General features: G+C 37.8%; 1 protein-coding gene across 9 annotated transcripts in view; it reads right to left on the bottom strand.

Moving 5' to 3' along the window:
- The window catches only part of LOC139140265 (partitioning defective 3 homolog), a 95,422-nt gene that overhangs the window by 28,868 nt on the left and 42,084 nt on the right, over positions 1 to 24,470 (bottom strand). For 7 of the 9 annotated variants that reach the window (XM_070709398.1, XM_070709404.1, XM_070709395.1 and 4 more), the window contains exons 3-11: positions 19,611 to 19,830; positions 16,884 to 17,056; positions 10,918 to 11,064; positions 10,213 to 10,385; positions 9,541 to 9,666; positions 8,519 to 8,850; positions 7,886 to 8,025; positions 1,308 to 1,442; positions 576 to 770 (exon numbers count right to left, since the gene is read on the bottom strand). In XM_070709398.1, coding sequence (XP_070565499.1) covers positions 576 to 770; positions 1,308 to 1,442; positions 7,886 to 8,025; positions 8,519 to 8,850; positions 9,541 to 9,666; positions 10,213 to 10,385; positions 10,918 to 11,064; positions 16,884 to 17,056; positions 19,611 to 19,830 — 1,641 coding nt within the window. Of the gene's footprint in view, positions 1 to 575; positions 771 to 1,307; positions 1,443 to 7,885; positions 8,026 to 8,518; positions 8,851 to 9,540; positions 9,667 to 10,212; positions 10,386 to 10,917; positions 11,065 to 14,057; positions 14,370 to 16,883; positions 17,057 to 19,610; positions 19,831 to 24,470 lie in introns of those variants that run through there. The other 2 variants (XM_070709402.1, XM_070709401.1) reach the window with 2 other exon arrangements.

Below are 24,470 nucleotides of genomic sequence, written 5' to 3'. Positions count from 1 at the left end.
CGAAAGAGAAAAATCTAACTGACAAGGAAACAATGTCTTTTCTGTTAAAGCTTTTCTCAAACTTCAGCATGCCAATTGCCAATGGCTGTTTGGTATATTTGGAAAATATGAAATGTTCTGTGGTCAAATAAAGCACATTGCATGATCAAAACAGAGTTGTCCTTGCTTCAATACACAAGCACATACAGGTACACCTACAATGAGTCAAAGAAAACACCCATGTTTTTTTTATAATTTTGCTTAGTCTAAGTCTACTGGGAACTAAATATTTTTATCAGGGCATAATAATGGTACCAGCAGAATAAGAGAAGGATTCATGTTCACAGCAATACTAAAAAGCCGGTATAGGAGTGTTTTCTGTTGTATCACACTAACGTTGGAAATGTATACTCATATAAACTTTATGGCAAGCATTTGTATGACCTAGAAGGAAAAAATGTAAATGCCCAGACTTAAGAGGTTCTAGGTGAGGGTTCAAGGTGAGGATTACAGTTAGGGCCCCCTAAGAAAAAGTTGTCCGCACAACAGGATGCACAGTCCTCAGCACATATCTATGAAATAGGGACAATGCTCACCTTGGATGCAGCTCCTCCATGGATCACTGCTTTGATGAATATTCCAAGATCTCTTATCTCACCTTTCCCGCTCCCAGTTGTTTTGCCCTTTACACTGACACCTAACCCTGCTGACCCTGTGTCATTGAGTGCAATGTCAAAGGTCAAGATTTCTTTTGTTTTGTTGGGTGTGGGATCCTCTGGTTCTTGGTTGGGCTGGTGGGAGAAATAAAGATCATAGGTTCTTGTTAGGTAATTGGGGGGTGTTATTTTGTTTGTGAAGGATAATAAACTAAACAATTTCTCAACTTAGGAAAATTGCAAGAAAGATGATCGATTCAGAATATGTTATAATCACAAAATGACTGCTTAGATGCTGCCAACTACGTAAAAAGCAAGGCTTGCTGCAAAACTTTTCACACAGCCAATAGAGGGCGCTCTCAGCTATACATTGATGAGACCATACTAGGTTGATTTCACAGCAAGGGAATATTCATCTTAAAAACAGCCAGTGATGGCAATTCAAAGTCAATCAGCCAATTCTTATATTGTACTCTATGTACACATGCAACAGAATGTTGGAAAACAACTCTGTACTGTTTGTATTGTCAAAATCTTTTTGTCAAAACAAGTTCTTACAGTCAGCACACTACATTATTTTTGATGTACTACTACCAGGCATATAATGTGTCAATTATAAACTATCTGAGTATGTACTTAGCATCACAAACATGAAGACTTTGTTAAACATACCATCTGCCGGGGAAGCTTTGCACTGACGTGTTCCTGCCTGGAGACCACCAGGTGTACAACACTGCCTAGCTTTGTACTGCGTAGGATTGACACTGCATCAGCTTGAGGCTTGCCAGTCATTTCCATGCCATTCACCTACAGAACACACATCACAAACATATGTCTCGGTTCCTTCTTACACAAGTAATGACATTAGTCCTCTAAAACTGCATGACAATGACTTGTCAATCTGGACATTGTACCCAATTAAAAAGACTTCTTACAACTAAAGCAGAACAAATATTCAACATTTGTTCATGGATTCATCATATCAATCTTGCCAATTCAATATCAGTCAATGAAATAATTTTGTGAATACCTCACTGAGTATCTATTTCAAACAGGTATGATTTTGTGTGATTTGTTGATTGTAACACAGATAAAACCACTGCTGGGGGCTCTCCTGTCTCTAAGTGACAGGTCTCTAATTACTAAGCAATGAAGAAAACTTATAAAGTTTTTAGAGGAGGCCTTGGTAGCATGGATGCCACTGAGAACTCAGACCACAAACAAAACAAATTGCCATAGCAACCAGATAGTTAGGAAAGTGAGTAAACTTCATTTTAAAAATCTAAGCAAGTAGTTTGGAAAGGGTTCACAATTTTGTAATGCATGCTAAAAACAGACTAATTAACCCTTTGAAGTTTGAGCCTTGATAACGTCTCTACCCTTCTACTACTTAAATCAGGCACAACTGGAATATGTGCTATCATGTAATAGTTGTTATCTCAGGTCACTGAAACAGTGTACACACACATACACCACGGTGTTTGGGTCAGGTAGGGGTAACTTTATTTGCTAACTGCACATCTAGACTCTGAAAGTGCCATGTTGTACCCTGAATTCTAGCAAGCTGTGAGAATTACAGAACAGTAACTGTAGAGGGTGAACACTGGCCCACTGCAATTATAAGGAGAACTAAAGTACAAACTAAATGTATTCATGACTACACGAAGTGTTATGTAGGTCATTTCCCCCACACTCATCATGACCTGAGTTCAATTAGTCTAGAACATTCTCAAGGTCACTGCCCTTGATGACCTCAACACCTTGAATTCAATTAGTCATGTTTGGAATGTTCTGGAAAGTTGATTAGTTGTGTAAGGGAGATAATTTTAGAACAGTAATTAGCATGTCAATAAAAGTTCTAGATTGTTCTTATATGCCTTTATAAAAGGGACGTGCACAGCTTCCAGTCAGACTTTTGGGATCGTGTCTCTTGTGTGTTACTAAACTCCAGCAGTAGTCATTCTCAAGACTTTTCAAGACCTTCACTGTCAACGCTGGATTTATACTGTGGACTTTATGCAGCTTCAAGCCTGCAAGCCAAAGGACTGTTCATTCATCCGACTGACTGTTACAACTCTGAGACTGGAGCTTTGCCGTCCCAGCTGAGATAAGTAGTCTGTACACTTTTAAAGCTTGTACTCTATCCCTGACTTAGCAATTAGTTTTATTTTCGTAATAAATTTTGTTTAAACGTTAACTGCTGAGTTCACCCTTTTGTTCGTTTTCTCTGCACGTAACAAAATTGGGGGCTCGTCTGGGAGACGAATATTTGAGCCGTTTGACAACATTTTGCCAGCCTTGTTAAAAACTACTGTATACTGTGAACTCAGAGAAATTCAATCATGGCGGAATTCAAGCCAGACGAATTTATGGATGACCTTGATCAGGACACATTTAATTCCCTCAGAAAAGACAACCTCATAGCACTGGCAAATTTCCTTAAAGTAGATGTCAAAAGATCTATGCGCAAGCGAGAAATTCAGTTCAAGATTGCAAAACATTTAGTTAATTCTGGCCATTTTGAGGAGTCTGCCTTAAAAGATTATGAGCCTGAGTCCTCCTTCGAACTCAAAAAATTAGAATTAGAAATACAGGCAGATTTGGAGCTTAAGAAATTGGAATTAGAAAAGGAAAAATTGCAAATGGAAGAAAGGGAAAGGCAGGAAAAATTACAAATGAAAGACAAAGAATTACAAATGGAAGAAAGACAGAGAGAAAAGGAGAGAGAATTGGAAGAACATCGACTACAGTTAGAAATGAGACGTTTAGAGCTTGGACAGTCAGGAAAATTCTTCCCTTCAGACAAGTTTGACATCACTAAGCATTTCAGGTTAGTTCCCCCTTTCCAAGAAAAGGATGTTGATAAATATTTCCTCCATTTTGAGAAAATGCTCAGAGTCTGAATTGGCCTAAGGAGTCCTGGTCTATGCTTTTGCAGAGTGCTTTGGTGGGTAAAGCCAGAGAAATTTACATTCAGTTGTCAGTAGAGCAGGCTTCAGATTATGATTCTGTGAAGGAATTAATTCTCAAGGGCTATGAGTTGGTGCCTGAAGCTTACCGTCAGAAATTTAGGGATTGTGAGAAGGTGAAGGATCAAACTTATGTTGAATTTGCTCGAACAAAAGAACAACTGTTTGATCGTTGGTGTTCTTCGGAAAAGGTCAGTCAGAATTATGACAAATTACGACAGCTTGTTTTGATTGAGGAATTTAAAAGGTGCATCCGGAGTGACATCAAGACATTTATCAGTGAACAAAAGGCAGATACGTTGGAGGTTGCTGCACGTTTGGCCGATGATTATTCATTGACCCACAAATCTTCCTTTCTCAGCAAACCATCCCAGTCCTTTTCATACAGAAACAATGCAGGTAAATTTAACTCCTCCTTTTCATCCAAGAATTTCTCAAAGGACAGTAGAAAATCAAATGACAACAGTTCACAAAATTCAAGTAACACTCCCACATCATCAGATCCCAAGTCTCAATCTCCTTCTGACAAACAGTTCGGTACACTTTCTTGTAATTATTGTAAGAAAGACGGCCATTTAATGTCAGATGTGTTTCAAATTGAAAAGAAAACGTGAAGGTCAAAGTGGTCAAAGTGGATCTAAGCCCACCGGCTTTATTTCTTCATCAACTCAATTAGAGTCTAATAATGTGTGCAACACATTTTCTGAGGTTAAACCCTCTTATCCCCAATTAATGAGGTCAAGGTCAATTCTTCTCAAGATAGCATTATGGGTATTTTCGAACCATTTATTCATGATGGTTTTATATCACTTTCTAGTGATTTTTCTTCCGCTACCCTGTCAAAATTTTAAGAGATACCGGGGCTTCCCAGTCTCTTTTGTTGCAGATACCCTGCCGTTTTCTGAAAAGTCATTTTCAGGTTCTAAAGTTCTTATTAAGGGGGTAGATTGTAATGACTACATTCCTGTTCCTCTCCATAATGTCTATTTGTCTTCGGATTTGTTTCTGGACCTGTGGCTTTAGGTATTAGGCCTTTTTTGCCTTTCGAAGGGATTCACCTTCTTCTTGGAAATGACCTTGCTGGGGACAAGGTCATTACTAATCCACTTGTGACTGATAATCCTAGTTTAGATCAGGATCCAGAGCCAATTGAACAAGAGATACCCGATTTATTTCCTTCATGTGCCATTACTCGAGCCATGTCAAAGAAAACTTCCGAGAATCAAAATACTCTCAAAAATAATGTCACAGATGTTGACTTAAATGACACCTTTCTCAGTCAGGTGTTTGACACGGATCATTCCGTTATCCCTCGTGGATTTGAAACTTCCAGTAAAACTTCTGCTGACCAAAGTCAGACATTTTCTAGATCAAATCTCATTGCAGAACAACACAAAGACCCAGATATTTTGTCTTGTTTGACAGGGTAGATGATGAAGGTAAAACTTCAGATAGCTCTGTTTCCTATTATACAAAATCTGGTATTCTCATGCGTAAATGGAGACCTCCAGATGTTTTGGTTGATGACGATTGGGCTATAAAACATCAAATTGTGGTTCCAAAGCCCTACCGTGCTGAAATATTGCGCCTGGCCCACGAAACGCCCTGGGCTGGTCACTTAGGAGTCAGGAAAACTTATCATAAAATTCTCAGTCACTTTTATTGGCCTAATCTCAGGCAGGATGTAGCACATTTCTGTAAAACTTGTCACACATGTCAAATGGTAGGAAAGCCAAATCAGACTATTCCAAAGGCCCCTTTACAGCCAATTCCTGCATTTCAAGAACCATTTAGTAGGATACTAATAGACTGTGTTGGGCCCCTACCAAAAACAAGATCAGGAAATGAGTACATGTTGACAATTATGTGTACATCAACTCGGTTCCCAGAAGCCATACCACTGAGAAATATAAAGACAAAGACTATAGTGAGAGCTTTAGTCAAATTTTTCACTTTATTCGGCCTCCCTAAATGCGTCCAGTCCGATCAAGGCTCCAACTTTATGTCTGGAATTTTTCAACAAGTAATGGATCAGCTAGGCATTAAACAGTATAGGTCATCCGCCTATCATCCAGAAAGTCAGGGTGCTCTGAGCGATTTCATCAAACTTTGAAAAACATGATTAGGACCTACTGTTTTGACACAGAGAAGCAGTGGGATGAAGGAATTCATTTTTTGCTCTTTGCTGTTAGAGAGTCAATTCAAGAGTCTCTTGGTTTTAGCCCATTTGAGCTTGTATTTGGACATACAGTCCGTGGCCCACTTAAGCTCGTTAAAGAGAAATTCCTATCAGACGATGATGATTGTCTGAATATTTTGCAATATGTCTCAGATTTTCGTACAAAGTCTCTAAAGCATGTGAATTAGCCAGAGAAAATCTTGAGTCATCTCAGCAGTCAATGAAAACCAAATATGATAAAAACACCTCAAAACGGAAGTTTGAACCAGGTCAAAAAGTTCTTGTTCTACTTCCAATTCCTGGCAAACCACTCCATGCTCGTTACTTTGGGCCATACCTAATGATAAGAAATTGAGTGATTTAAATTACATCATAATAACACCTGACAGGCGAAAACAAAAACAGCTATGTCACATAAATATGCTTAAGCCATATTTGGATAGGGATAATCCTACTATAACTCAGCCTGTCAGTGCAGTCAGTTCAAGCCATTATGAAGATAGTGATACTGAAACTGACTTGAGTGAAAATACTCTAAACTCAAAGCTGGGCTCGGTCAAGCTTCAGAACTCAGAAATCCTGGAGAAGCTGGAGTCTACAAAGTTGGCACACCTCCAGCCAGAACAACAACAACAGGTAAAAGAACTGCTTCACGAATATAAACACCTGTTCCAAGATATCCCAACGAGGACAAACGTCATCTATCACAACGAAGATGTCTGCGACAGTAATCCAGTGGAACAACATCCAGACGGACTGAATCCTGCGAAAGCGGAACATCTCCAGGAGGAAGCCAAGTATTTGCCGAACAATGACTTTATCGAACTCAATAAAAATAACTGGACTTTGCCATGCATACTTTATGCCAAGTTCAGTGCCATTTCGAGTTTTCCAATACCAAATTGCAAGAGGATAGTCATGGGACCGATCATCCTGTTTGCTATTTTTCACGCAAATTTAACAAATCCCAGAGTATACTCTACAATTGAAAAAGAGTGTTTATCTTTGATATTAGCTTTACAGCATTTCGAAGTTTATGTTACTTCTTCAAATCAGCCAATAGTGGTTTATATTGATCACAACCTCTTGTTTTTCTGCAGAAATTTAAAGGCAAAATCAGAGATTGCTAAGATGGAGTTTAATGTTACAGGAGTTTAATCTTGACACATATCAAAGGCAGAGACAATTTAATTGCAGACTGTCTCTCTCGTATTTAGAGCTTATTGTTGTTCACACTTTTCAAGATTACATTTGCAAAAGAAAGATTTTTCTTTGAAAAATTTTCTTTTTTTGAAGAGGGGGTGTGTTATGTAGGTCATTTCCCCCACACTCATCATGACCTGAGTTCAATTAGTCTAGAACATTCTCAAGGTCACTGCCCTTGATGACCTAACAACCTTGAATTCAATTAGTCATGTTTGGAATGTTCTGGAAAGTTGATTAGTTGTGTAAGGGAGATAATTTTAGAACAGTAATTAGCATGTCAATAAAAGTTCTAGATTGTTCTTATATGCCTTTATAAAAGGGACGTGCACAGCTTCCAGTCAGACTTTTGGGATCGTGTCTCTTGTGTGTTACTAAACTCCAGCAGTAGTCATTCTCAAGACTTTTCAAGACCTTCACTGTCAACGCTGGATTTATACTGTGGACTTTGTGCAGCTTCAAGCCTGCAAGCCAAAGGACTGTTCATTCATCCGACTGACTGTTACAACTCTGAGACTGGAGCTTTGCCGTCCCAGCTGAGATAAGTAATCTGTACACTTTTAAAGCTTGTACTCTATCCCTGACTTAGCAATTAGTTTATTTTTGTAATAAATTTTGTTTAAACGTTAACTGCTGAGTTCACCCTTTTGTTCGTTTTCTCTGCACGTAACAGAAGTCCGAAGACATCCAAACACCACAGGTCACAGGGTCACATGGGTAGGTCATGGGGAGCAAGATAAACAGGATCTAAGTCTGGGCCTTTGATAACAAATGCCATCTCAACCTTTCCACTGCAAAATTGGCTAGAACCCAACTGTTCTCTATGCCAAAGTTGAGCCTCTATGCAGGGAAATGTGAATAAACGTGGGACTTGAGTTTCATGACTGTTCTTTACTCACCTCTAAAAGTCTGTCTCCCGGTTTGAGTCTTCCATCAGCGATAGCAGCACCTTTTGGCAGTATATTTTTTATGTAGATTGGGTTCTTGCCACCAGCTGGGTTGTCACGAGTTGTAATGCTAAAACCTAAGCCTTGTGGGCCTGGAAGATACAGCACATTGCAGACAACACTGTGAATCGTGATATTATATCACCAATCAACCGGAAAAGCACACACCATTGTGAAATAAATTTTGCTGGAAGTGATGCATTGAAAATGACACACTTGGTAATTAAAAAATGTTGTGAAGTTGCCGACAGGTATCTAAAGAAAATTGAAAGTGAATATAAAACACAACATTATGCTTTTTCATGTTATGCAATTTCATATTGAATGTATCAGTGTCTGATAAAAATCACACTTCATGGATACAGTGTGTACTATGTAATTATAACAAGACAGTGCAAGAGGAGGACAGGTAGTGAGGGACAGTAAGGGGTAACAGAAAAGCAGAGTCAGAGAGACATATAGACAAAGAAAGATAGTGACAGACATGGTTGAAGTAATGAAACAAAACACACGCAGACACTTGAAAAAATGTAGAATTTGTATGGACCAAAAGGATTGGTAATTTATTGGTAAAATTGATCATACCTTTTGTAAGTTGGATATGTATCTTTTTGCCGATCTTTCTGACATTTGTCCTGTCCTTCATTGGAGTTGTTGTTAATACTGTAGTGGGTGACCGGAGTGGTACAACGGGAGGAGGTTTCCGTCTGACAGGCGTTGCCGGCCTGGCATCTTTTGCTAGGTCTGGAATGTTTTCCGCCTGGAAGTTATCTTTTCTGTCTTCCGGAGAGTCCTCCTTTGAGCTGTTGAGGGGACTGTCTTCTTCCGATACCTGCCGAGACGGCTGTTTATCTCTCTCTATTCTTAACCTCACATAAGGAAATTGTGTCATGGCCTCTCGGAATATTTCTTGTGCTCTGTAAGGGAGAAAGACATAACCAGGTTATTGAGGTATGATTGATTTTCATTCCTGTCATCTTTTGTCTCTTCCTTGGTGCATGAAATTTTTTTTTTTCAAACAATGTTCAACGAAGTCACATCACTTCAATATATGTGCAATTTTAATTAAATATACCATTTCATGTTGCCTGAGTGTATTCATAAAAGTCTGCTTTGATTAACATCAACATTTCAGAAACTGTTGGCAGACAAGATTATATTTAGCATTTGTAACACTTAGGTTATATCTAATGACTTCATTTCAATTTTCGAACTTAGAACTGAAAATCGTTTCCTTAATGATTTTCCCATTCCTAGTATCACAATATATCTCAGGCTGATCTAACTTTCACTTTACATTTTAAAGACATTCAACTCATATTATTGTTTGCAGCAAGTGGAAATAGAATGTTTTGTTTACAAAGGCAGGTATGTGTTGTAGAGAAGAGAAACATACTTTCTTTTTCAGGCATTCAAAAAAGGGTACTGCTGGCGAAAGACTTTGCTCTCCTTGTGAAACTGTTTACGGTAGAAAAGTGACGTAAGACTTTTATGAAGGAAACACATTCTTTATTTTCCCAAAACACGCAATGTTGTCATGATCTTATCATGATAAACATCTATAGACGTTTGGTAATTCAGACCATAAACTGCAATAGCTTGCACACCTTTCAAAACTAATACCAGCTAATAATAGGTTATTGATTTCAACGATCCTGTCGTCTATTACTATACGTCCATTCCTGAAGGCCTTGCTGCCTTTCTCAACACCTCTCACCAGCATGCCGAGTTCCCTGTAATGGAAGACAACGTTACAAGATTTGAGTTTATAAAAATCACTGTATCAACACCACATCTGAACTGAAATGTACAGATCGTCCCTAGTGGCACAGTGGATACTTTGATCTGTTATTGAGAATAAACGCAATAGATTGACCAATCACACTTTAGCAAGACCAACTGTTCTAAAAAAGCTGGTAGAACTGTTTGAATCTTTCCACTGATCCTTCAGTCAAGTACTTGTCATCATTAATATGAATTTTTTTCAGTTGTACGACAGCAATTTTCACAAAAAACAACAAGTTTCTGAAGGATTCAACACAAGCAGCATACCAGCAAAGTATTGTAAATCTTTAAGAATCAGAGTATCTGTACCCAAGGCACATTCAAACCCAATGTGATATTTTGCTTTGCCAGAGCTATCTGGTCATGTCAAAAAAAGGCATGAGAAGATGACAAACTTTGGTGTACTAAGCTGGGCGCTATCAGTATCAACCCCCTTCATAAGTGGAGACTGATTTTTCACAAATTTTGTTTATATTCTCTTCTATCCTCCTTACCTTCCATCTTTATGATCAGTGTATGGGACAACGTGTAAGCCCATAGGTTCTCCATCATTTTGTATGTCCACATAAAATGACTCCATATCTGAGTCTTGTGACGATCCATCAGCTGGGCTCTTCTCAACGACTGGTAAGTCACCACCCACCGGGTCATGTCGGTTTTGCTCAGTCTGAAATAAAATAAGACAAAAAAACAAATTAATACCACAAATCAAAATGTTCGCCTTACGATCTCGTCAAGTATCTGTGTAAATGGGACTTTATTTTCTATTGTAGTATTTATTATGAAAAAGAGCTATTTTTTAACATAAAAGCAAGAAGGTAAAGAATAAGAAAGATTTGCTCGATTTGTCAACACAAGCTTCAGTGTATGATTTTCAGCAGGCTACAATGAATTTGACCAGAAAAAGTATATCGATTATCATTCTGTTGGACAGTAAAAACTTTGCAGCTCTTTTAAGATAAGCATAGTCTCAATGCTGATTGGCTTAAAGGAAGCTATAAACAGGCCTACAACTGGTGACCAGCCAATGAAAATGAACATTGGATATGAAAATTGAATTACAACTTTGTTCTTTATCACCAGTCATGGCCTCATTGCTGATTGGCTATGAGGAAGCTGCAAACTAAAACTATATCAGGTGACTAGTGAATGATGATAAACCATGGTTATAAGTTAGAATCAGCGTCCATAAGTCTCACCTCTAAGCCCACTTTATCCTGTGCTTCGGCCCATTTATACATAGCTGGGTGATTACCAAGTATGGACTGTCTGGCTGAATCACGGCCAAATCTGGAAAAGGCACTGAATTGTTCCCCCTCAGTTCTGTCAACCCCATTTGTCTTCTCCTGTTGATACCACGAAAACAGACATATTTTGATCAGTTGAATTGAGTGACAGCCCCAGCTTTTGTATAGGTGAAAACTTCCAGGACCGCCAACAGAGGGCGCTGTTCTACAGTATGGAATATCAAAGTTTCCGAAACATTGCCAGTTGTCGCAATGAGAAACTGTGTTTGCAATGGGAAACACTATGAATAAATAAAGCTCATTAAACAGTAAAAAGGTTGTGAAATTTCTGCGAAATCTTGCATCCCAGGAGCATGATATATTGTGACATGGCCTTGGCTGAGATGAAACAGAATGGTGTAACATCTTAACCAGTTTCAACACATTTCCTAAAATGCAACTGTTTCACACACAGGCACTATAATAATCTGTCAATATTATTGTACGGAATGCCAATACACTAATTTATTGCCTGTGCAAATTATCTTAAACTTAAAACACTGATGGTGACAGGAGGGAAAGAGGGAGGGAGGGAGGAAAGGAAAGATATCAAAGTCTATTACTTTGATAGATTTCTTTAACAGCAGTTTCGGGTCAAAAAACTTGGACAATGTGTTTACTTCGATGTAAACAGATACTTGACAGATTTGCAGGAAACCTTTCCCTAGCAGACAGTAAGTAAATAACCCCTATCAAGCAATTAAAATTCATCGTTGTTTTTTTTTGAGTTGGTGCTGCAAAATGCAATGAGGCTCAACTTTTGTGGGCCTGAATATTATCATGTCTTGAGGCATGGACTTATCTGTGTATCAACATGTATTATAATCTGCAGTGATTTGAAACCCAGAATGTGAAAACCCTTGGGCTGAAGTGAATGGGTACATGCCACAAAACCAACACAGATTCTGAGAATGTAAACAGAGTATAGAGGGGTGACTGGATGATATTGTTACCAAGCCACAAGAGTTATGAGAACACTATAATATATATACACACCAACAGTCCAGTGATATACCGGTATGTAACTTGCTGGGGATGGGAGATGAAGAGGAGAAAGAGGGTTTACATATGGATAAAAAATTGAGCCTTGTTGCATTTCTGATCTCAAATATCTTTAAAATCCCTCACTTGCACCTATATCCCATCGTCCTGCATAAAAATCAAAACTAGTCCCGATGTAAGTGTTGAATATCACCCACCTGACTGAATCACATTATTCTTTCAAAGATAATTTCATGCTTTCCTGGCAAAACACGTTCTTCAAAAACATTCGATTTCATTTTTTTTTTCTTTTTTCTACTTTTTGCTGTGAGGAACATAAGCGCAATTGAAAAATTCTACAAGTCTAGACTAGTGCAGTTACAGTTTAAGGGAGGCTTATCTGTAACTCAGAACTGTATGACAGGATCCAGCAAACACAGTAAACATGAAAATCTACCCAGCGCTTGACAATGTTGACAAATCACTCATGCGGTAATGTTTATCCACGCTGCCTCATATTTTTTTATTGAATACTAATTCATGCCGATCAAACCAACCACCCTGTGCGTGCAGAAAAAATAACATTATCATTACTTTTCAAAATTTGACATGGCATTTGCTGACCTTTGAGCAAATTTCACTAAAGCATGCAATTGAGAAATGACTGCATTATGAAATTGGCATGTTAATTAATAAGGTAAATGTTCAGGCGATGTGAGGCCTCCATGTACCTGTAATTATTAGCACTCTATTTTATACCAATTCATATTTTGAAAAAATGTTACACATGAACTAGTGGTAATTATAAAAAAGGAACTCTATTACAAATTCATGTTTTGAAAAATGTAAGAACAAGAATTGAAGAGAATCAACAAGAGTAAAATAAAAACATGTCACAAGGAAAGATGGTTGAAAACATTTCTTTCTGCCTAATGGATAGTATGTGCTGAGTAATGTTTCAAACTTTCATGCTACTTATCATTATCTGGTCCGGTCTATATTACACTCATGTATCAATCCATGACATTTTATGAACTGCACTTACGACTGCCCTGTAAATTTTCTACATTTCATCATGAAAAGACCTTTTGAAGCAATGAAGCAAAAAGCACAATATTTTAGGAAAAAACATGCTATCTTCCCTGAGGTCTGACATTTCGTATGTGAAGTTTGGACACACTGTGACACACAAAAATTCCTGACACAAAACTGAACATAAATAAATGCTTTGGTCCGAACATTCTAAATTCAAAACATGAACAACCACATTGAATAAAGAAATGATTTTTTTTCCCTGCTAAAATGGAAATCCAGTTGTGTGCCACACTGGGTTAACATCGCTCAGATAAAATTTCAGCTATGAAGCTCAAAAATGCAGACTACATTTTACATTTCAACACTGGTTGGTGATCTAACAGTGTAGAGAAACGTCACGAGAAACGCCTGACAAAGATGTCTGTGTTGATGAAAATATAACCTTGGAATGCAGCACAGAAATGTCTTCAGTGAAATATTCACATTTCTTCTCTGCTTGTCACTGTATTCAGGAAGTTTGTACTTTTGGGACTGAATTTTGTTGGCATATGATAACAAATCAGAACACATAAACAAGACACAGAAAACCTGAATACAATCAGCAATATCAGATTGTTACTTTCAACACCGATGAAAAGTGAGTTACATTCAGATGGACTAGTAAAGTGCAAACAAATAATATGTGATCTCAATTTGCAATAATTCCTCTTCTGAAGTTTTACTATGATGCATATACTATTTTTCACTGAAAAATTCCCATTTTATGGGAATGACTCTGGTAAGTTGTTTGTCTATTACGCCAACTCTAAAATTTTGAATTTATAAATCAGAAAAATTTCACTGCAAAAGTCTATGAAAATGATTGAGTAAAATAAGCTAGCATTCACTGATGTTATGAACTATGCATCATGAATTATTTACACTTGAAATATTGAAATATGCAGTTGAGAGAAATTTCCGTAGATTTTGATGCTATTTTAACAATAGCATACAGAAGTGGGTACATCTAACAGGTATGTTTAAGAATTTTCACCTACCAGTGAGGCAAGTTTGGCGGCGACTGAGATGATTAGACACGGAGTTGTCGGCCACACAATGCAGAGCATAGACCGCATCATAGTTTTGGAACAAATCTCACAGCCAGTGCATCAGCGAGTGTATAGGCCTCGACTAACGCAGGCAGGTGACGGAACTACATTCGTAATGCGGCAGCTAGGCCTTATTTGCCGAGTGACAACAATTCCGCCAGCTTGTTTACCTCTCAGTGAGCGCCCAGAAAGAGAAGCAGTCGGTTTGTCAGCGCAACTGAACACAAACACACTGCGGACTGATGGCTCCCTCAGCACTGCGTGTAACGCAAGCTCATTTCAGACTGAAACGAGAGACATCCTGCTGGCCTGCAACCCAGTAATTAATTCCCAGGTAATGCGGAGAGAGGCTTTCATTCATATCCTTCTTAATTCACATGACACAGGGGAGCAAAGAGACTCGTTATCTTGCCTGTCACATCTCAATTCATTGAGTGGCCTCGTTCCCTTTATTGAAAACACCAACAGTACCTTTAATGACTCATTTCAGGCCCCAGAAGTTCCAGCAAAAAAACTTCATTTCTTTACACTGATTGGCATATTCTGATCAAAAGCAATGCATTTTATATATAATTTAGATCAATTCTTACAATTCAACATCATCAAAAACACACGAGTAAATGTCAGATATCAAGTTATATTATTTTTTCTCCTCTAATAATATCTATGATTGAAATTCATTTGGCTATCATCCTGTTACCCAGAATATACCATAAAAATTTTCATTTTTCTTTTTTCTCTCGTCATAAATGGCATTTCATTTTCAGTTCATTTCAACCATTCAGCTGTAAAGATATCAGTAGAAATGATTTCACAGGCAACATCAATTTTGTATATTATGCTACAAAATGCCGCCGGCGAATTTGCTGCGCTAATTTGCATAACAGCCTCAATTGAGTACGATAAAGATCAAACGGCGCACCGCAAAATTTTGCATAGCAGTGAATATTTTTCAATCTTAAACACTGCTGATCAGGTTTTTTTTCAACATCAATCTAATGGTGTTTTCTGCACTAATTTTCCCTTGGTGAGCACTTAAGCCACTGCATAGCTCTAAAGTATTTTGACAGAACAAGGTCGGTCCTGATGTCATGGAATTACTAATAACCAACAACAATATCAAACATTCTCAGAAATGCACGTACAGTGAGAAGATTATTTTTTTTTCAGGATAAGATATTTTTTTCATGGATCAGACCAATCGAAAGCAGAATTTTGAACTTTTTACTTTTTTTCAACTAAGCTTCTCTTCAAGTAATTTGAGAACTTAAAACTCTTTCAGTGTATGGATTAAAGTATTATTGTTTAGTGAAAGATTCTGAGGATATCTAACGTCATTATGTATGGCGATAGTCTTGTCTTTTTCAGGTATATATGGTGAGACTGAGATACGCTGTGATCAACTCATAATCCACCTTTACCAAGATACATTTGACTCTGAACACAATGCAGTATATTTCCTCAACTGGAAAGACAGTAATATGATTTCTACTGGTTCACCATCAGCTGAGACCTAAATTAGCAAAGAAGACTTGAATTCACAAATGCAATGAGCTGATTTTCTAAATGGATGAAATCATCCAATCCTGCTTTAACCCTTTCATCCCCAGTTCCCTGTATACAGATCCAACTTTACCATAGAAAACAATGGATTTGGGACAAACCATGGTGGTGAAAGGGTTAAAGTACATCGTATACAGTAAAAATCCCTGACGGTTGAATCATTTCACAGAGTGTTCAAGTTGTCCAGAAATGCAACATCCTCTGAAAACGCAAATGCACAAATGTACACTATACAAAATAACACACTTGCATAATTTCAGCAGAGGTTCAAATTATTCTTCTGTGATTTCACACACAACTTGGAAGAATCTGGGTACGACAGCGTATAAACTGAACAGCAAATGGGTGAAGCCAACTCAAAGCATCTGCATGAACATGATTGAGAGCACAGAGAGAGACACTGGAGAATGACTCTGTTCTCGGTGAACAAAAAGCCATTACAGCTTCCTGAGATGAGTCTGAGATAGTGTAGGACTTCTTAAAAGAGGATGATATTCATTTATTGAGGCATGATAAAGGGAAGCCATTTACTCAAGTAGAACAGTGATTACAACCTTTCAAAGACTCAACATCCTTTTGAAAAGTTTCCTGTGCTGCGGATATTTGGTCCAACTTTTTTGTAGAGGAGAAATTCTCCTTATCACGGCGCCAATTTTCTTTCCATCTTTACAATGACATCCTTGACTGTGAATACAGATTACTGGTTCGGTCGATCAGTTGATGATCAGTTCCTACATTTTTATTACTTTGAATTTTACAGGTGATATCAGTATGATAAGTGATGGTACATTTCAAAGAAAAAGCATCTCTTGATAAAAGACACAATCAATTTTCCATGCATGTGACTTGGGTTTCTGAACTGAGTTGAGTATGTATACGCATGTATATGCGCTGATTTTTTAAAGTTGCGTTAAACAGTGTTTTGCGCTGAGGCCAACCTGATTTCTTAAACTACACTGGTACTTTTAGCGTATTAGGCACTACCAGTAAGTTGGTATATTGTAACCAGTGCTGCTAAATTATTTTACAACGGTTGCCATCGATACATTGCAGCTATCATTTTAAGGGCAGCAGCATGTTTCAAATCAGGGTACATTCAATTCATTTCTATCCCCAAACCTTCAGAACAAACACAGAAATCTGTCACATGTCTGGATGTGGGGGTCTTGTTGTCGTAGGTGGTGTATGAGAGAAAAAATCTGTGGAACTCACCCCTCGTAAAACGGGAGAATTACTGGCAGGACCATGGACATCTTCAAATGCTGCAACTGTAGACCACCTCTTGCCCTTGTCTTCATCATCATATCTGCTCTCTTCCTCGTAAGACTCCGGGTCCATGGATCTGAGGGCCGGCTCACTGCCATGCCGCACATGTAATTTGTTGTCTGTAACAGAAAAACAAAGCATAATAAATTTATTGGTCAACCATAGGTATGGCATCTCCAAGTTGTCGATGCTATGAATTTTGAACCATACCCATATCAATAAATTGTGAGTTAGAACAGCTAAAAACTGTGACCAACTGTCAAATATTTTCATTTACACTATTACAAGTGCGTTTCGTACGTGTAGGCCTTTTCAGTTCTGACCTACCTTTATGTAAAACACAGTTATTCTCGTATCATTGTAATGTTTTATTGTTGTAGAATTTCACTATTATGTGCATGCAGAAAAAGTAATAAAAGATTTAAATACTCAAGGTTTTCCTTTAAATAAGTTTCATAAGCTATCATGATAGAATAAAATATGAATATTAACAAAAAGTAACTTTCAGGGCTATGAAGTAATTGGTTGCTTCAGTCACAGAAGTAAAATAAATATGATGTAAAGAGCCCTCTGTATAGTCATGTCTTGTCTGCTTCACGACAGACAGTCAATCAGAGTAGATAAAGATAATTCTATGGGGAAATAGCTTGATGAGCATGATCTGGATTATATCTGTCAACAGTCAATTTTCTTTATTGGAATATTATGCTAATACAAAAGGGCTGGTAATAGGATTCATCCGTATCAATGACCGACTTATTACTATGTGCTTTCAAAAAGCTATCAAACGGTGATGTGCAAAACCTGGGCTTGGACTAGGACACTGATGACCTAACCGTTACCAATGACATTATAAAACAGATATCCGACACCTTTTTAATGTCTTTTTTATTGGCGGCAGCCATCAATCTCAGTGAGTGTTAAAAATCTGGATGTGGTGGAGTTTTTAAATAATCACAGAGATTGTTAAAAAATCTGATGCGGTGATGTTTTTTCCCTGACAGCACCTCACTGAGTCATCATAACTTTTCCACTCTATGCATGGAAATTAGCCATTTATCAGATACAGTCACTGTCTCTGAACACCACAGCTCCCTGGCTGAGGCAAAATATATCGCATTTCCACACATCCGCGGGGCTCCATCAACTGTGACAAGAAATTTTATGAAGCTTCAGATTGTGATGGACAGACTGGTATGCGGCTTGTGAGAGACATAAGTACCTGATTCCACACATAGAGTTGCGACTGTCAGTCCCTGACATGGGTGAATTTATCATGCAATAAAACAGAGAGCCCTAGGGGTTACTCAGCTAATTACCATTATTACCTATATATATATGGAACACAGAAGTAATTTTTTTCCTTCATGGTTGAAGTTTCTTGACTTAAACTATTATCTGTGTTCAAGAATCCAACATCTTGCATTCTGTAGATGTAATAATCTACAATAAATTCATGAAATATGGCTACCTAGTTCACCCTTTGGCTTGGACTGATATTATTTTCACTAAATGATCACTTACATTCAGATTCTGACCTTTTCAGTGATATATTGCTTTCACTTTTTGGTTGCTGTTGGTTTTTTATCACCATGCCTACGCTCTCATTTCACGATATGATGCATTAACATTCACTACACATTCGCCTATCAGCACATTTCCAATGCAAGTGGAATGCTATCGTTGAAAATGCATGACTTGAACCTGCCTCGAGCACCTGTCTTGATACCACAGGCAATTGTTGACTAGAAAACAATACCGATTCGAGAAAATTCAGCTGCTGCTAGAATTCTCTGTGAGTCATCGGGGAGTCACACAATTTCCAGCTTTCTTTCATGATACAGATGATAAAGAAATCTGACTTCACTTTTTTGATCTGCAGGTGATGTATTGATCTGAAAGCATCTGAAAATACGGCAGAACCTTGAAGCAGATCGTTTACGACCAATGAATACAGTGCCTGTGCAAGGATGGTTGTAATCTTTGTTTGATTGACATGACTTCTTATGGGACATACCTCCCTGTGGGAGACAACTCATCAGTGATGGTTAGCTAATATTTTTCAGGGCAGAATCACCGATATTTGACATCGCGTTGGTCATGTTTTTCATTAAGATACTTCTCTTTATCTTCCACCTTAAACAACAGTATGGCCTGTTGAACGTTCTGACTCTATAGTAAAACCATGGCTGTGAAAACTTTGGCTACAGAATTCAACAGCTTTTGGAAATGTCACAGGTATAAGCTTCTCATAAAACAAGAGCTGGGGTGGTATCGTATAAAAGTTGACTGTTTCAAGGTGTAACACATAAACAAGTTGACTGCATCATAAACTAGATTACTGCTCTCCACAGCTTGGAAAAAACAGAGAGGCTCAATTTACATAACAATCCATAATTTGCATATGTTGTGAAAATGCATTCTCTTTATGGTTTTTAGCATATATGCATCGATAGCTTATAAAAACACAGAGGGATGGCAAACGCCTGAAAATCCCCCTTGTGGAAAACCCTGCCGGCTGCCAATAAATAAGATATTAAAGATAGCAATTGATTTGCCATGTTTCATAAAGGATGATCACAGCATTTTTTCTTGACCCAAACAAAATAACACTCATCGATGAGAGTATACATTGTAGTTGTATCACTGCCACAGCATGGACAAACTCCTTACCTGTCACTTGAAGACTGGTAGTCACATCTACGTCTATGTCGTGTGAAATGTACGGCTGGAAGCCGACCTTCTGACCTCTCTCCCTGTCTCTGGCTAACGCACTGGCTATCTCGCTGTGAAACATTTCTGGGCTGGCTGTTCCTGCAGAACTTGCACTGGTACCGTCACCACCATTGTGTGGAGGGAGCGGCCTCCCTTGCTCCTCAAAGATGGCTAGTAACTGTGAACAAAAAGAAGAGAATATGCTTCTGTTGAACGACATACCGGTATGCCAAAAGGAAAAGTACATGAGCTAAATGCAGAACTGAGGCAGCTGGCATCTTTTTGTGAACAACATGTAGTAGAGCTGATAAGCCAAAGTAACATGATGATACATATAAGATGCTCGACCTACCCATCAGATTTAACAGACAATATTGAAGTTAGTGATTTAATTTCCCATTGGAATATGGAAAGTTGCACATTTTTGGTAAAATCTCAAGGACTTTCCTTGTGAGTTCTGAATTAACTGACAAAAATGATCCAAGACCACTGAGGAGTTACAATTACATTGTATCCTCCTGAAAAGTTACTGGGAGAAATGTGATGTTATAAAATTTTGTTTTTCTGCTTTTAATAACCACATGTCCTAGCAATTTTTGTCACCAACAGAACAAGCGAGTATAGATAATATGCATGCTACATGATGTACAAGTCCATAAATCAGACAGTATTAAAAAGTGAAATTGAGAGGACCTTCTGCCTGTATCACTGAAAATGAAATTCATCTTTAAAAGTTACAGTCTCAAATTCACTGATGGTATTTTTATATGCATTCTACAACTTAAACTAAAATACGTGACTTCAACTTCAAACAACTTTACATACAGAAAACAAGTTTGAAAATCTTCAGAATGCCGTGGCAATATAACCAAAGCACAATACCCTCATGTGACCCTACTCAAGTTCAACTAAGGTCACCCAGTTGAAACTGTCATACCAACAAGTACTTAGTACCACACTTTGTAGCAGCTGTCACACTATTATTGTTTCCAATCCACATCTCTACTATGGCATGTGGAAAATAAACATTTCCTGGCTGCAGACAGCTGCCATTGGAAAGTCAACTAAAATAAACTCTCGGTAGAGATACTTCAAAGACCATTAGAGTTGAAGGGCTGTCACTGTTTAATAACACTGTCTTGTTTATTTGACCATGGAAATGTACACATACATCGACATCTTGCTAACTACAAGTCTATTTCAGAGATACGCCACTGTGGTATACGCTGAGCTAATTGTTGATAATAATGTACACTTCTCCAAGACCTCAAAAGCAGAAAGCCACCAGAAACTTTCATTTACAATTACAGACAAAGGACAGCATCGTTTTGCCAAAGAATCTAGGCACCTGGGATTGATTTGAACAGATCAAACATTATCATCAAAGTGTACCGATATCTGATTCTGCCAATAACAAATAGAGTGTTGAAAACAACGATATTTCATCTGCCTGTGGGGCCCTCATTGAAGTCTTGAATACCCCTTATCAGACCTTTCATGGAACGTCTCACTCTCACGCCAAATCAGCAACTTGTGAAAGCTCCAGATTGTCACTTTTGATATCAAAGTACAGAAAATGTCACTGAATGTATGTGAAGGTGATTGCATTCACCAGCGCGCTTTTGCCTTTTAACTAAAGATATCGGATCAACATTTCATGGACTTCAAATGGGTTGCATTGAAGGCTTCATTGAAGGTTTCACTGATGTGATCATTATAATTTCATTGGTATATATTGTCTATTTGAATCTTACTATTCAGTATCCTGATACAATAGTAACAGTAATTTAGTAAATAAGCTACTTAAATACCAGATAGAAGTCCATGAAACTTTATTGCTCAAAATTTAATGGCTATCAATTAAAATTACAGTGCCACCGTATGGTCTAGCTTCAGATGATAAGTTTTACTCTATCATATACCCTACGGTACCTCTATTGATCATACAATACAGGCGATGAAATCAGTAAATTGTTGACTGTCATATCTTTCCTTACTTGATTTGAAGAACCACATGTATTTCCCAATGGCAGGAGTAAATTTTTATGTTTGGAGTTCAGACAGTTGTACAGAATAGAAATTTTAATGACTGGTTAAAGTTGCCTTTGTAAGTGGACACAGAAACAATAAATATACTGATTCAATAGATGAATTTGTACAGATGTGTTATGAGGCAATTTCATGACCCCTTCAAGACCTTAAATTGCATTCAAACTTTGACATTTATAAAGGAAAAACGCAAGTTTTGTTGTTGATAAAATACACCGACAATGCACTTCAGCATTCGATGAATCTGAACAGAGTGTTGTATAAAATTGGTGTTACCATGCCAACAAAAACACCAGGATGTAAGGTCATGTACAGGTGATGAAAATGGCCAACTGACGGATAATACCTTTTGGAGGCTTACTGTTTGAAATGGTGAGTTGTATTTTTCACACAGCCACGGAAGAATTACCGAGTGAGCTACTAAGGGGACTGGACTAGAGTTCTTACGACAACAAAGACTTGTATGTCCTTTTGAGAAAACATGATTAAGTGTGTAGACAGTATCTCCAAGGCTATGCCTGCTTGTTTAACAAGGTAAAACACAACTACAAGATAGGGTACACATAGCGGACATTTGAAGGACAAGATTAGATGACTAACATAGCCTTGACTTGGTCAGATAGATGTGTTACATGGATGAAACTGTCACACTGCTCTGTAGAAAGTGAAATGCAACAGAGACAGTGAAGGGCTTTGAAAATGCAGAGGTGATTCTAGGGTTGGGCATGAATAGTTAGCCATGAATGGAGCAGATTAATTGTATGATCTATATCCCGGAGATTATCCTTGAGTCAATTACAAAGGCAAGTGTTAAAGCAATTACTGGGCACGTTGGTAACTGATAACAGAGATGGGCGTCACCCGGGAAACCATCATCAGTCGAAGGGTAGCAATGTGAATCACCAAATCGCCATGGTGATTGTACAACATGGGATTAATACAACATGCCATTGATGCAATCTCACAGAAGAAATGCTGACTAAATGAAATCCTGTGAGTGTGGGCCTAGCACTTCATCCACATGCGACACATTCCTTGATGTCATTCACCTATCGTTCTGTATGTTATACCGTTTGAAGGGACACATTCCATTAATGTAATACACCTATCGTTATATATGCATACCTATACAATTCAAATTTTAAAAGACTCCGTCTTCCATTCTTAATTTGAGATCTTTTAAAACAATTTTGATTTTTTTGTAATCTTATTAGAATGTCTTCACATCTCTCAAGATGGTTTAGTGTCTTTAAAATTCCTTTTCTCTGAACAGCAATAAAACTTGATGAACTTGTACATACAAATACAGATGAGAGTTTCGAGTTATACATATGGATCTATTTATTGGGGCTAGGAGAGTATTCTAAGTTCAAATTTATATACAGTCATTTGGGTGACAACTGAGCCAGTGATAAAATTAGAAGGAAAGGAATGTCAAATGCCTTGTCCATCAAAAAACACCTACAGTGATTTCCGCACGATTTCCACTATTGAACAATCATTTCCACATTATAATGGGCTGTACACAATATCCACTGATCCATATACATCCCTGCATCATAAGCAGATGAATTCAATTGAACAATATTGGGGAAATCACTTTAAATATCCCTGTCTACAATCCGCCATTCCTGCCCTACACACCAGCTTTCACAGAACAAAAACTATGGTACACAGTGCATATCACATTGCAATAGCACTGTTTGCTTGTACAAAATCTAACCTTCTCTGGGCAATTAATGGATTAAGGACGGCATTATCCCTCAAAAGGATGCCTAATCCCCTTTAGGTTCATACAACCAGAGTAAATATTTGGGTCTGTTTGGTCATACATCACTGGTCAAGTTAAAAGCTGAGGTCACTGTACTTGTCCCTGAGAAAAATTTACAAAATACCAATACTGTTATACAAAATACTAATACTAGGATGGGCTGCAGAGTTTTCAGATACTAAGATAACAAACTGTTTGACCAAAGTAAAAATAATTGGATGATTTCTCACAAGTCTTGGGGGTCTTCTTATTTACAGATGCTGGACAATGGCGTATCTAAAATCTGTTGGCTACAAAGTACAAGCCCACGCGTTGACAAACCCTGTCTACAGACGGAACAGATGATGGACAACATACAATTCTGAAATTCTGCTATCTGCCAGAAATAAATTTTATGCAAATAAGCTTATTTATGGCTGCTTTGATAACAAACAACAAACCAATTAGTATTTTATAGATGACCAACATTGTAAGTGTTGATGTTTTGATATTTTGTTACAGAGAAACACATTGAAAACAGCCAATTCATCCCTTGAAACACTGTCTCATAATGAATACCACAGTTGTGGCATGTCCAATGAAGTCATGATCAGAGACAGGGTCAATTGAGGTCACTTCTTAAAAATAAACACTCCATCTCTGGTAAGAGGGTTGGGGAATGTTTAAAATATGTAAGTGTGTGGCTCAAGAAGTGGCTAGTTGTCATGGATACTACGCCTGTTCTATCATAAATCTAAGGCAATTACTATCAGTAAGGCATTTCAGTTACATGTCAGCCTTAAAATCCGTCCCATGTACTGAATGTTCATATGATGTTCAAAATTTTTTAAAAATCAGGATTTGATAATTTATTGAATGGTTGCAGTGATATTGAGACCATCAAATTAGGTCAATATTGAGGATACAGTTGATTCTGACGACTAGGATTGCTCATAGGTTGATCATTGTAAGCCAAACACAAGAACTGTGGTCTTGTTTAATATCAAGGGATGATTTGA

Source organism: Ptychodera flava, chromosome 9 (genome assembly GCF_041260155.1).
Source record: "Ptychodera flava strain L36383 chromosome 9, AS_Pfla_20210202, whole genome shotgun sequence".
NCBI classification, from domain to species: domain Eukaryota; kingdom Metazoa; phylum Hemichordata; class Enteropneusta; family Ptychoderidae; genus Ptychodera; species Ptychodera flava.
This window is presented reverse-complemented; position numbering and strand designations above follow the sequence as displayed.